Below are 14565 nucleotides of genomic sequence, written 5' to 3'. Positions count from 1 at the left end.
GTCCTAGTAACAGACTAGGTTCTGGGCCTATGCCTGGGGCTTGTTGTAGGGGATTCATCTGGCCAAACATTCTCAAATTCTGCTATAAATATAAGTGTTGACTCAACGACAGAGCAATTCCTAATACTTGAGAATTTAAAGTGTGGTATTACTGACTGGACCTTTGGTTACTAACACAACTGCTTCCACTGATTCAGAGAGAACCCTTTTGAACAGCAAAAATGAAATAAAAACCGCTTCTGGGTGCTCTAGAGGCTGCCCAGGAGGCTCCAGGTGGGAAGGTCTTCCAACTGAGTGACCGTACAAGCTGGCCATTGTGGAATAATTGACTTAAAGAATCACTGAAAATTTTTTGCTTTCAGCTCGAGAAACATTTGTAGTTAATAATCTGAGTGACTAGTCTTTTTCTCTGTGTCATCCAAGAGATGTCACTACACGGCTTCATGAAAGAAATTGCTCACAACAGTATATAAATTGTTAAAATCAGACAGATCTTACAGAGGTGGGGGTGGGAGGCAGGGCTGGCTGAGAGGGAATCGTCAGGGAAGCTCTTCTGCGGATCTCTGGGCAGAGACTCCTGTGGTGTTGGCGAGCTAGCCAGGCACTCACTTCAAGGAAGAGCAGCATTCTAAGGAGAAGGAGTGGCAATTACAAAAGCATTGTGGTAGAGATGAGCCTAGTGTGTTCAAGAAGCAGTGGGAAGATAATTTGGCTGAGGCAGAGCAGGGTCAGCCAGGGAGGGAGGTCAGCCAGAGGGGCAGGCAAGGCCAGATCACGACGGGACTGTGGCCAAGCTGAGGGCTTAGGGTTGAGCTCTGAGTGTGAGGGCTTTGGAGCAGGGAAGTGACGTGATTTAAGTATTTTGAAAGGTAGTCCTGAGGAGACTAGAAATTGAAAGTGAGGATGGATTTTCTGTTCTACCTAATATTGGGGTGACTTGGAAACACATTAAACTTTTGTTTTCATTTTGTCTTTGACATTTTAGAGTAATTAGTATCACCTGCCTTCCTAGTGATTTGGGATTCTGTCAGGTTTTCTGGGCTCTTTGTGAGGAGAGCTATTGTGTAAATAAGTGCACTCAGGTTGTTAATAATAATTATAATAAAATTATCTCTGTGTGATCCTGTCAATTAAAGCATGTAGTTAATAGTGTGTAAAATAGTTCTCAGCATAGCCAGCAGCTGGAAGATTACAAGTTATGAGAAACTCATCAAGCTAAACCACACGGGGATTTCTGTATAGAAGTGTGACACCAGTTCCTCCTTCTCGCCTCACTGTTCTGTCTCATGGTGTGCACCCGTCTTGCTGTCTAACCCTTGGAGCCTGGGTGGCCTTTCCCCCCTGTCTACCCCCATCTCTCCCAACTCCACCTTTCCCCAGGGATTCTTCTGTCTAGAACACCCTGCCCCTGTGCGTGTACACCCGCCTGCTTCCCACAGCTCCTAGGGTTCAGCTTGGCATCCCCAGGCTGGGAAAGTGCCTGCCCTGGACATCTATTCCTGCCTTCCTCAGCACCATGATGGAGAGCAGCTGTTTCCACCCTGGACTGAGATAGTTCATCCGTGTAACAATCCCAAAGAGTAATCAGAAGTATTAGTTTTATTTTCTAGATGAGGAAACTGAGACTCAGAGAGGTTAAGAAACTTGCCCATAGTTATGTTGCTAGTGTGCCACAGGGATTCATTCATTGTTCATTCATTCTCTCATTACTGCCTTGTCATGCTGGGCACTGTCCCCACCTCGGGAATTCATCCATGAGTGAGGCAGGTGTGGGCTGTGTGTTTATCTCCCTCCCCAGCCACCTGAGCTCTTGAGCAAGCACGCTTCCAGAGCAGGGCTCCTCCACAGGTGCTCGGTGAGTGCACAATGCATGAGTGAGTGCCGACAGCCTGCCCTTATTGGAACCTTGGTTGGAGTGCTATGCTATCAAGCCCCCCATCTTTTGTTTTGTTCAGTCATGCTCACATTCCTAACCTCTCTTCTCCTTCATCTTCCATCGCCCGTGTTGTAGGAAGAAGCGTGGCCTGGTGCAAGGGCAGGCTCTGGGGCTCCTGGCCTGGGTTTGAATCCCAGCTCTACTAATTTCACTGGAGCAGGGGGCATGGCAACCCACCCCAGTATTCTTGCCTGGAGAATTCCATGGACAGAGGAACCTGGCGGGCTATAGTCCCTGGGGTCACAAAGAGTTGGACACGACTGAGTGACTAGCACCTTCACTTTTTGCTGCTTCCTAGCTCTGTGGCCTTGATCAAGTTATTGAAGCACTTTTGTGCCTTATTTCTTCATCTGTAAAATGAGGGTGATAGTAGCTTCCTGGTAGTGCTGTTCCGAGAATGAATGGTGCCTAGCACCTAGAAAGTGCTCAATAAATATTGACTTGTTAATTCTGCTGTCTGCTGAGGATGGAGACTGTGTCCCATACCACTCTGAAGGCAAGTGTGAACACCTCACCACTCTCACTGGGGTCTGCAAGTTGATTAGGGCTTGTAAACGTGGGCTGAGGGAAGAAAAGATGGGAGACAGTACTGGACTATCCAGGTTAGAGTTCCACCCTCGGTGATACACGTGTGATGGCCGTGGGGTACGTGGATGCTGACCAGGTGAGACCCTTGTGAGGGGCAGGCCTGCCTGAACCATGGCCAGCTTTTGGCCCCTTTTTTTCCCCTGGTCTTCTCCCCTGCTGTCCTAGGCTTGACAGGTTTCCTGTTTTGCCCTACTTGGCGTCTCCCTTCTACCCATTTTGGTCCCTATCAGACTTGATGTTTCAGTCCAGTAAATTAATATATCAGCTCGTGTGTTGCCAGTGCCCCTGTTAGCCATAGTGACCGATAACTAAAACGGCTCCTCATCACCTACCTACTTTTTGCCGAAATGCTGCATCTGCTGCAGCCATAGTAGTGAGGTTTCTCAGTTTATTACTTTCATTTGCTTAATATTTTCATTCTTTTAATTAAGGAAGCACATGTAAATACATTTAAATCATAAAGAATATACCAGGAGCTTGAATGTTAGCTCAAATTAAAGTATTCAAACTTGTCTAACATCTTATTAGTAATCATCAGACTATACATTTAGCATCTATCTCTAAGATTAGGAACATCAGTAAGAAATAAAGTGCAGGTACTTCAAGGCTAGATTTACTTTTGTTTTTTAATTTTTATTTCATATTGGAGCATAATCGATTTACAATGTTGTGTTTCAGGTGCATAGTGAAGTGCTTCAGTTACACAGATATCTTTTCTTCTTTCTTTTCTAGAACCTTTCCCCATGTAGATTATTACAGAGTATTGAGTAGAGGTCTCTACTCTACAGTAGGCCTTTTTTGATTATTTGATGTATAGTAGGAGAAGGCAATGGCATCCCACTCCAGTACTCTTGCCTGGAAAATCCCATGGATGGAGGAGCCTGGTGGGCTGCAGTCCATGGGGTCACCAAGAGTCGGACACAACTGAGCGACTTCCCTTTCACTTTTCACTTTCATGCATTGGAGAAGGAAATGGCAACCCACTCCAGTGTTCTTGCCTGGAGAATCCCAGGGACAGGGGAGCCTGGTGGGCTGCCATCTCTGGGGTCACACAGAGTCGGACACAACTGAAGCGACTTAGCAACAGTGTGTGTATGTTCGGAGAAGGCAATGGCACCCCACTCCAGTACTCTTGCCTGGAAAATCCCATGGATGGAGGAGCCTGGTGGGCTGCAGTCCATGGGGTCACTAAGAGTCGAACACAACTGAGCGACTTCACTTTCACTTTTCACTTTCATGCTCTGGAAAAGGAAATGGCAACCCACTCCAGTGTTCTTGCCTGGAGAATCCCAGGGACGGGGGAGCCTGGTGGGCTGCCGTCTATGGGGTCACACAGAGTCAGACACGACTAAAGCGACTTAGCAGCAGCAGCAGTGTGTGTATGTTAATCCCAACCTCCTACTTAATTGCTATCCTTCCCTTTCTCCTTTGGTAATCAGAAGTTTGTTTTCTAAGTCTGTGAGTCTGTTTCTGTTTTGTAAAGAAATTCATTTGTATTATTTTTAAGATTCTACATATAAGTGATATCATATGATGTTTGTATTTCTCTGACTTGACTTCGCTTAGAATGATAAATTTACTTTTGAACCTGAACTGTCAGAAACTTTCATTTTATAGTTCTTAAATTTTCCCATTGGCTCAAACCAGATAGAAAAACTGGATGACCCAAATCATGGAGGTGTTTTTTTGTTTTTGTCAGCATGCTGTTCATTCTTCTCTCTCTCTCTTTTCTTTTTTTTTTTTTAACTTTTAGGCCACACCATGTGGTATACGGAATCTTAGTTCCCCAACCAGGGATCAGTCAAACCTGCGCCCCTTGCAGTGAAAGTGCAGGGTCTTAACCGCTGGACCACCAGGAAAGTCTTAGCAGTGAAGGTTATTGCAATGACCTTACTCTTAGGATGACTTGGCTTGAGTCCACTCAATCTCTTATCATCTCTTGCCAGTAGGAGGCTCTTCTAAAACATTTTAAACTCAGAGAAATCTAAGAGTTTGCTTCATCTTGCACTCTTTAATTGAAGGTAGTGGGATGTTGAGAAAATGCCCAAGGTCCCACAGCTGTTTGTGTGGCAAATTTGAAGGGAATCTTCCAAATTTTGGCTGTGAGAGCCCTTCATGAGAGTGAAAAATGACTTCTGAGTCATCAAAAAGTAAATACGATCAGTGTAGCTTTATTGGGTTTGTTTATTTGAGGTATATGAATGTCTAATGTGTATTTTTGTTTAAATATTGGCATTCCCGGCAATGTATACCCAGTGATACCCTAAACTAGACAGATGAACCACTCGCATCGCTGCCTGTTAACGGGAATTAATTGTGTACAGGCATTGACAACCTCCCTCTAGGTGAAAGGACATCAGCCCACCAGGATATCCAGGTGTGGATAGCTGTGTCCGGGAAAGGTTGAATGGAGTGAGTCCTGAACATTCTGAAAATGTGTACATCAAAGGAATTTCATATTTGTTTGGCTGTGCCAGGTCTTTGTTGTGGCACATGGCGTCTTTGATCTTTCCTGTGGGATGTGTGGTCTTTAGTTGGGGTGTGTGGAATCTAGTTCCCTGATCAGGAATTGAACCTGGGCCCCCAGCATTGGGAGCTAGGAGTCTTAGCCACTGGACCACCAGGGAAGTCCCTCTCATAAATGTTTGTTTACTGGAAGCTTTTAAAATCAAACAAAGAACCCCAGGAAGTCTGATCTCTGTATTAACCAAGTGAGAAATTAGAAGCTGTGATGAGGCTCCCCTGTCCCCCCTATAGCTGAAGTCTCCTTTTTACAGGCGCTTATTCTTTTCTTTTCCCTTTTCTGTTTCTTATTCACGTGTAATATTGTCAGTGCTATTTCATCTTCTAAAATGTCCTCAGATTCATCGTGTGAAACGAGCAAGTCCCCAAAGGCCATGGTGTGTTTTAGAGTCTTTTTTTCTCCTATGCCTCTCAAGGTATCTTTCTTGAGTGTGTAATCTCCCCTGTACATGTAGATTGTGGATGTCGGATCGAACTCTTGCCTTTTAAACTGCATTTGAGAGGTTCACCAAATATCGTTAGAATGCGTGAGCCCAGAGCCCCCGGTGAAGTAACAGGACAGAGTGGGAAGCTGTGTGTACTGTGACCTTCCCCAGTCTTGGTGCTGACTGGGAAAGACCCAGACCCCCAAGGCTACTGACGGTGGGGGCTGGGTGAGATGTGGGCCAAGACGTGATGTCACGTAGCTGTTAGGAGCGACGGGAAGACAGCACGGACAACAGGGGAAATGCTCATTATGCAACTGAAAAAAGCCAACCGCAGGATGCTTGTTGCTGTGATTGCAGCACAGACAGACTGTAGATGGCAGAGGAAAGCGCTGAGTGATGAGAATGCAGCTGGCGGAACTGAGCCCCACTGACAGGGGCCCTCGCTGGTTTTGACAGCCCTGCGGTAGCCGAAGGAATAGACGTTTGGACTTGAAACTGTCACAGGTCCAGCAGTATAAGGTGAGTCAAATGAGCAACGCTCTGGGAGGCAGGCGTCACAGCCGGCTGGGAACGCGCCTGCTTCGGAACTGATGCCGTGCTGCGCAAAAGCAGTGCCACATCTGACAGTGGGAATAGCATCCCTGTTTTGAAAATTTATCTCTCACCTCACCCAATAGGATTGTTTTCTGTCAGAAAAAGAGGCCCTGTAGTATTGACTAGAGAAAATGAGACGCTCCCAAGTTTCAGGAGGTGGTTTTCACGGCAACACCAAGCTCTGTCTGTGAGAGAGGCTGACAGCCTTCTTAATCTCTGGAAGTACTTTTGAGTGTGTTTGGCCCACTCTGCACACCCCACCCCACCCTGTACGTGCTTCTGGAGGACCTTCCCCACCCCGTCTGGGCGTGGGGCTTGCCGAGCCGTGGCCTTGGTGTGTTTCCCTCAGAGGGAGCTGTTTTCCATGGTTGAGGTACGCACACTACACAATGTTCCGGAGGTATAAGTCACTTTATTTGCTGATCTCTATCTCTTCCTTTGAGGAATGTTCAGTTTTCCAGATGAAATCATTGGAAACAAAATAGGCTGTGCTGCACGTTTGAGCCATTAAAAAAGAAGTGTTCGTGCTTTGTCGGCTGTGTAAAGCAGTGTCTGTACCTCAGGTCTTACTCTCTGAGCAGCCCCCATGTGGGAGGTGGCTTGAGGGCTAAAGAAAAGCAGGCAGCCCCATCCTTTCTTAGGAAGAACTGACTGGACATACAGGGAGAGCGTGAACTGAGGCTGGAGGCCAGAGGCTTCCCAGCAGCTTGTGGGCCCTGCTGGTGGTCGGCCCCCGGGGCTGAGCAGAAGGGCTTCCTGTGTGGCTGGTGGTAGACAGCCCGGCCGTGAGCCACACAGCCCCCACTGTGGTTGCTAAACCAGTTGCGGTTTAGTTTAACGTGTGCAGTAGTGTTTATAGAAGAATTCTAACCACTGGAGCCAAAACATCTTCACATAAATGCCCCAATTATTTCCCATCTGTGAATCTTCAGTCTATGAATCAAAATTGCCCAGACTTTTCACTTCAACTTTTCTCATCCTGAATCCATCTGCTAAGTCACTTCAGTCGTGTCCAACTCTGTGCGACCCCATAGACAGCAGCCCACCAGGCTCCACCATCCCTGGGATTCTCCAGGCAAAAACATTGGAGTGGGTTGCCATTTCCTTCTCCAATGCATGAAAGTGAAAAGTGAAAGTGAAGTCGCTCAGTCGTGTCCGACTCTTGGTGACGCCATGGACTGCAGCCTACCAGGCTCCTCCATCCATGGGATTTTCCAGGCAAGAGTACTGGAGTGGGGTGCCATTTTCTAACAAGTTTTTATTGAGTGACTGCTCTGTGATCTTCTGACTTGAGTTTTGGAAAGAGTCACTGTGTTGAGAATAAACTGAAAGGCAGGGCAAGGCAGGACACCATGGGGAGATGACTGCAATTGTGCAGCGGAGAGGTGCTTCTGGCAGGCAGAGCTGTTGGGGTTTCAAGAGGGGCTGGCTGGTCGGTCCTTTTTCGAAGCTGTGGTGCAGTCACGTGGTGCAGAGGGCCACACCTTCATTCCTGGACAGGCCACTGACAAAACAAAGTGAGGTATTTTCATTAATGGTTTTTGTATCCTAAAAATATTATGTGGTGATAGTCAAAATTTTCAAATAGTTTAGAAGGTGATGAGGTAAAATATGGAAGTTTACTCCCCACTGCCACAAGTTTGAGACCCACTGGGACTTTCTGCACATTGACATACTTTGGGGTTTTTTTTTGGCTGCACTGGGTCTTAGCACTGGTGTATGGGATCTAGTTCCCTTACCAGGGACCGAACCTGGGCACCTTGCATCGGGAGTGAGGAGTCTTAACCTCTGGACCACCAGGGAAGTCCCCCGATTGTGTTTTAATACCAGTGGGATCAGACTGTATCTGTGGTGTCACACTTGATTCCACTTGATATGCAGGAACACTGTTGCGTCCTTCATCCACGGCTGTACACACAGTCCCCTGCCCTTTCTCCTCTGGCTGCCTGTGTTCCACTCCAGGGCTGTATGAGCACTTTTGATTCTTGATGCACAGTGAGGTGGCTTTCGATATCTTATTCTTCCTGCTATTAAAATCAGTACCACCGTGAATACCTACCTACCTTTGACCTTTGGGTGAGTTTATCTGTAGGAAAAGTTTTAGAAGAACTAGTTGGATCAAAGGCTAGGTGTTTCTTTTTTGTCATACATGTTGAGAGGTAGCGCAGGTAAGGACAGGTATGGAAGGCCATGCATATGGGTGCTTGCTTTTCAGTAGTGCATCTTACAGCTACTTGAGGCTTGAATTTTTATCAGTTAGCAGATAGAAGATCTGAGTTGCCATGCAGCTCCGTTCCTCCCTGGAGTCCTTAGGGACACCTCAGGCAAGTCTGTGGGCTCTTGCCCTGATGGGGCTGCTGCTAGGATCTTTGTTCCCAGCCGCCCTCTGCTGGAAAGGCCCCTCTCCTGTCCTTTACACACTTTACACCCACTTGCTCTCCACCTTGGGTCCTCAGAGAGGCATGGCCATTCTGCCTCCGCAAGAGCTTCCTCCACTCTCTTACAGCACCTCATTTATCTCTGTTCTAGCCCTGTTCACACTCGCAGCTGTTTTTACCTTACTGTGTGTCAGTCTGCCCTACTCGGACACCAGGCCTGCGTGTGCAGGGACTGTGTCAGTCCTGCGCATTGCTCCATCTGTGGGACTCTGAGTGACTGGCACGTAGTAAGTTCTCAAACATCGGTGTGTAGAATGAATGGGAGATCCACTCCTTACTGAAGGAATGATTCTCCCCTCACTCTGGGCCAGATAGTGGCTTAGAAGAAATTGTAGGTACTTCATTAATCAATGAAGAATCTCCCACCCTGGACAAGGAGGGAGGAACAAACCCTAGACCCCGCATATGTTCACGGCCAAGCCTGCAGGGCAGCACAGGCCAGGCTAGGGTTGTGTGTGGGCAGCAGCAACGATGCCTCCCTTCTTCTCTGCCTTCTGAAGTCACTGAGGATTAGAGGTGGCTTCTCCAGGGCCGACTTTGAGGGTAGATGAAGTGCTAATGGTAAAGAACCTGCCTGCCAATGTGGGCGACATGAGTCATGGGTTCAATCTCTGGGTCGGGAAGATCCCCTGGAGGAGGGCACTCTAGTATTCTTGCCTGGAGAATCCCATGGACAGAGGAGCCTGGTGGGTTACAGTTCATGGGGTCGCAAAGAGTCAGACACGACTGAGTGATTTAGCATGCACGCGTAAGATACATGCGCCTTTTCTCAGAATGTTCTTGCTTTATAGTAATAGCCTTTTGACCTAATGAGCTGTTCTGTTTCTTTTTCTTGGAACAAATTAAGGGCATTAAGGGGGAGCTGAATGTACTTATGTAATGTGTACCATTACTTACCTGATATCTTTTATCAGGCCCAGATGGGAGGAGAGAAGTTATGCCAGCTCCCAGGTTGGACCAAGGGCACACTTGGCTGCCTCTGTTAACCTTTGAGAATCTGCCCACCGTTTTAGGAATGGCTCTGACTAGGGGCTTGCCAGGTGGCGCTAGTGGTAAAGAACCTGTCTGCTAAGAGACATAAGAGATGCGGATTCAATCCCTGGCTTGGGAAGATCCCTGGAAGAGGGTGTGGCACCCACTCCAGTTCCCTTGCATGGAGAATCTCATGGACAGAGGAGCCTGGTGAGCCGTGGCCCATAGGGTCGCAAAAAGTCAGACATGACTAAAGCAACTTAGTACGTACTGACTCAAAGTGTTTAGATCCATCAGCAGCTGAAGTCACCAGAACCCAGAGATCTGGGAACTTTTTCCCCCACCTCAGTCATGCCTGGATCCCTGAAGAAAGTCTCTTAGAATGTATTCAGCAGTCGTCATCTGAGTGCCTGCTGTGTACCCAGGTTGCACATGGGGGACCACGGTTGTGTTTATCAGTAGTGGGAGGAGAAGGGCCGATGATTTGTACATCTTTACCTTACGATTTTCTTGTTCTCAAGTCTCAGTTTGTTTTTTCTACACTTTTGATGGGAAGATAAGGTTCCAGGACAGCTCAGTTCAGTCACTTAGTCATGTCCAACTCTTTGCGACCCCATGGACTGCAGCACGCCAGGTTTCCCTGTTTATCACCAATTCCTGGAGCTTGCTCAAACTCTTGTCCATCGAGTTGGTGATGCCATCCAACCGTCTCATTCTCTGTCGTCCCCTTCTCCTCCCGCCTTCAATCCTTCCCAGCATCAGGGTCTTTTCCACTGAGTCAGCTCTTCGCATCAGGTGGCCAAAGTATTGGAGCTCCAGCATCAGTCCTTCCAATGAATATTCAGGGTTGATTTCCTTTAGGATTGACTGGTTTGATCTCCTTGCAGTCCAAGGGACTCTCAATGGTCTCCAGCACCACAATTCGAACGTATCACTTCTTTGGTGCTCAGCCTTCTTTATGGTCCAAGTCTCACATCCATACATTACTACTGGAAAAATCATAACTTTTATTATATGGACCTTTGTCAGCAAAGTGATGTCTCTGCTTTTTAATATGCTGGCATTTCACAGGCTCTTAATCGATCTTGGGCAGAACTAATCTTCTGTTAGTGTCTAAGCCAGGACTGAACCCAGGCAAAAAATGACTTCCTGAAAGTGAACTTTTCAGGTGTCAAGTTACTTCTCTGCCCAGAGCAAGCACCGCTCTCCCCTGCACCTGCTCCCTGGGGCTGGCCAGGCAGCTTAGCCAGTGGCTTGATTTGGCCACTTTGAGACTCGCCTGAGCCAGAGCTTGATATTCCCTGAGAAGCCTGAAACAGAGACCAGCTGCTCTGGTTAGAAAACTCTCTGCTGCTGCAGTCGTGGGCCAGGGTGCTTCTAGGAGAGCCTTGGCTCAGAGCATGGGATCCCACTGGAAGCGGATGCTGTGAGGTGCAGCACCAGGGCCCTGGCCTGCAAAGCCTGCCCAGCCATTGTGATATCCAGGGTCAGGAGGACACGCTGCCTCTGTGACTGTGAAGCAGAGGTCCTGCCAGCGTGCGGCCAAGTAGAGTGAATGTGTGGCACTCGGGCCACTCTGCCTGCTTACGGAGTCATGCGTGTGGGGTGCTTGGCCGCAAGGCACCATAGCTGGCTCTTGAGAATAGGGGGCTGTGTTCAAGTTTGAAAGCTGGAAATCCATCAGATTAAACCTTTTAATCCACAATTAGATCTTAGGTTATAAGACACCTAATTTATTTAAAATTGAGATTGTTTCTAGAAAACATCTTAGTATGATAGAGAATAGTACTTCGTAAGCAGACACAGTTGGTGTCCTGCTTGGGTGATCATGGACCAGTTACCTAGCCTCCCTTAACCTCAGTTTTATCAGCTATAAAGTATAGATGAAAGTTATTATACCTGCTATCTAATAATCGCATTGTGACTTAGTACGTGTCACTTACTGGGGACCATGCACTGTTCTCCCAGTATGTCTGGCCGTGTTGGACCCTCACAGTAATTCTGTGATACGAGTTCCATTATTGTCTCTTGTTGACAAGATAGGCCATTGAGGCACAGAGTTAGGTGCCTTGCCCACTGTCGCCTGGCTAATGAGTAGCATGTCTGGGCCTGGAACAGTCTTGCCCTGTAAGTGTAACAGTGTAGGTCACTCTGCCTTCTCCCTCCCACGCCTCAGCTGTCTCCTGACTGGTAGGAGCGTTTCGGATCTCTGGCTGTGAGGTCTCAATGCAGGGTGCTGTGAAGGAGGCTGGAGTCTCACTCTGTCACTAAGAAGTCAGGGAATCTCGTGGGGCTGGGGATGGGTCATTCCATCAGTGTGATTTGTGCTTGTGAATGTAGCGGGAGTCCTTCAACTTCTTCCTTCTAGCAGGGGAAATTATCACCCCATTGCCCTCACTTGGATTTAGATCATTGAATCATTGCTCAGAGACGATCACTTTAGCTTGTTTGTCTTTACTCCTTCTAGCTGACCCTTACACAGACTGTATCAGAATAAACTGGTCTGAATCCAGGGCCTCAGTGGCTGAGATGAGCCAGTCGTGGGAAGAGGGAAACAGCTCCCAACACAGGCAAAGCCTGGCGGGAACTGGAGAGTGGAGTCAGGTGTCAGAGATGGATTATTTCCACACACGTTTTGCCCCAGGTCCTCGTCGTGTGGGATGAGGAGGACAGGCTGGAACAGGGCGAGCCCAGAGATGCAGTGACTCTGCTTTTGCCTGTTCTCCTCACAGGGTCTCTGCCCCTTTCTCCAAGGGATGAGGCGTTAAGGTTATCAGCCTATTGATTTAAGTATGCAGACTGTTCTTCAGAAAGCTTTTCGAAGTCTTCAGTAAGATGTTGCAAAGGTATACTTGTTAATGTGAAATACATACCACACATATAACATGCACATGTATGTCAGCGCCGAGTTTGGAATGTGTTGACTTTCTTCCACCTGAAGGAGACACTGTGGACTGCTGCATTGAAGGCAGTCGTGGAAATGGAAGCTGTGAAATGGAGACAGCTTGCTTCTTTACATTGGGAATTTAAAACCTGCAATGTTGTGTTTTTTGTTTTATAGGTGTGTCCCCAGATTTTGAGCATCTGAAGCGGACCTCTAACCACTCCCCTGCTGCTCCTCACCCTTTGGAGAGATGTCTGTCACTTACGATGATTCTGTTGGAGTCGAAGTGTCCAGCGACAGCTTCTGGGAGGTAATGCCCATGATTTCTTCTGGATGAATGCAGAGACCAAGCCAGTGGTGCCTGACACCCCCTCTTTATTGACTGGGGCTGGGGTGATGAGATGAACATACACCGAAACCAGCCAAACCTCTGATCTAAGTGGCAGTGAGCATGGCCTAGCTCTCTGTGAGGATGGTAAACTTACCTTGCTAGAAAAGTTTGATAACAAGAGGTTCGAGGTGTTCATTAAGGTCTAATCAGTGTGTCCGTTCTCACAGCTTCCTTTCCATGCTCAACCCTGTTGTGACTTGAAATGACATACGCTGGTTACCAGGCTTGGTCTCAGTAGCGGTGTCACTCTTGAGTTTCGTAGAAAAATAGGTGGTGGCGATGTGACACCAGGTTGGCCACGCAGACAAGTGGCCCACAGGCTGAACAAATGCCCTTGGGCTTCTGGGAGCATCTTCTCGTCTGTCTGTGCCTGCGAATTCCTTTCCTAAGCAGATCATGTTGTGGCTTGGGTTTTTTGTTTGTTTTTTAGTGGAGACCATTCTTCCTGAGTCCCACTTATTTCTTTGTTGTTGTTTTGTCGCTCGGTTGTATCCGACTCTTTGCGACCCCATGGCTCGCCAGGCTCCTCTGTCCATGGGATTTCCCAGGCAACAGTATTGGAGTGAGTTGCCATTTCCTTCTCCAGGGGATCTTCCCGACCCAGGGATCTTCCCCACATCTCCTGCACTGGCAGGCAGATTCTTTACTGCTGAGCCACTAGGCGCTTACTTCTTACCTGCTGGATAAAACAGAGTCCATGAAATCTTGTTTCTGTGGCTACTTGGGCTTCCCAGGTAGCTCAGTGGTAAAGAATCCGGTTTCCAGTGCAGGAGATGCGAGTTTGATTCTTGGGTGGGGAAGATCCCCTGGAAAAGAAAATGGCAACTCACTCCAGTATTCTTGCCTGGGAAATCCCATGGACAGAGGAGCCTGGGTGGGCTACAGTCTGTGGGGTTACAAAAGAGTTGGACATGACTTAGCAACTAAACATGTGTCAAAATCCCTGGAACCATCCCAGCAGCTGTGGGCTTAGTGGAAACAGCACTGGCTTTGTAGTTGGAAAGCTCTGGGTTCTGATCCCAGCTGTGCCATTACTAGCCATCTGTGTGACCTTGGGCAAGTTGCTTGACTGATCTAAAGGTGAAGGGTGAAGGTGAAGTCGCTCAGTTGTGTCCGACTCTTTGCGACCCCATGAACTGCAGCCCACCAGGCTCCTCCGTCCATGGGATTCTCCAGGCAAGAATACTGGAGTGGGTTGCCATTTCCTTCTCCAGGGCATCTTCCTGACCCAGGGATCGAACCCAGATCTCCCGCATTGGAGGCAGACGCTTAGTGTTTTCAGCTCTAAGAGGGATGATGGTAGTCGTCTTCAAGGGAGGTTGCCACCATGAAACAAGAATGGCGACATCGGAGCCCTGTGATGCTTTCCTGAGACAAAAGGCCCAAGTACTGCAGAGCCCCATGATGGAGCCTGTGGTTTGCTGGAGACAAACATGGAGTTCTGTGAACTTAGATTAATTAGGTGTGTGATTTTGTCTAACATCAAATGCTATCAATATTACAGTCTTAACACAGACAAGTGATCACAGGAGCCCAGCTCAAACTTCTCTGAATGCTTTTCTTCTCTGTGTATTGTGGGAAAGGTCATCATTGCCTTTTAGCTGACTACTTTATTTTATTAGAAGTCAGTGTTTATTGAGCACCTACTGTGTGCTAGGCCCCGTGAGTTCCCATGGGAAGTATGACCACCTGAGTCCCTGTTCCTCAGCAACTTCCTGGTGGGGATCTGGGCTGGAGCTCAGTCTCGGTAGCCAGAGAGGCACGTGGGATCTGGGAAACACCTCAGCAAAGGCAGCAACAGAGCTGTGGGC

The 14565-nt window shown here is 47.9% G+C and overlaps 1 protein-coding gene across 3 annotated transcripts in view; it reads left to right on the top strand.

Moving 5' to 3' along the window:
• The window catches only part of PACSIN2 (protein kinase C and casein kinase substrate in neurons 2), a 112289-nt gene that overhangs the window by 63641 nt on the left and 34083 nt on the right, over positions 1-14565 (top strand). For 2 of the 3 annotated variants that reach the window (XM_052639314.1, XM_052639312.1), the window contains exon 2: positions 12541-12673. In XM_052639314.1, coding sequence (XP_052495274.1) covers positions 12614-12673 — 60 coding nt within the window. In that variant the 5' untranslated portion in view covers positions 12541-12613. Of the gene's footprint in view, positions 1-5974; positions 5995-12540; positions 12674-14565 lie in introns of those variants that run through there. The other variant, XM_052639313.1, reaches the window with a different exon arrangement.

This window comes from Budorcas taxicolor, chromosome 5, assembly GCF_023091745.1.
Source record: "Budorcas taxicolor isolate Tak-1 chromosome 5, Takin1.1, whole genome shotgun sequence".
Lineage (NCBI taxonomy): Eukaryota > Metazoa > Chordata > Mammalia > Artiodactyla > Bovidae > Budorcas > Budorcas taxicolor.
The sequence above is the reverse complement of the archived record's forward strand: the minus strand, read 5'-3'. Positions and strand labels throughout refer to the sequence as shown.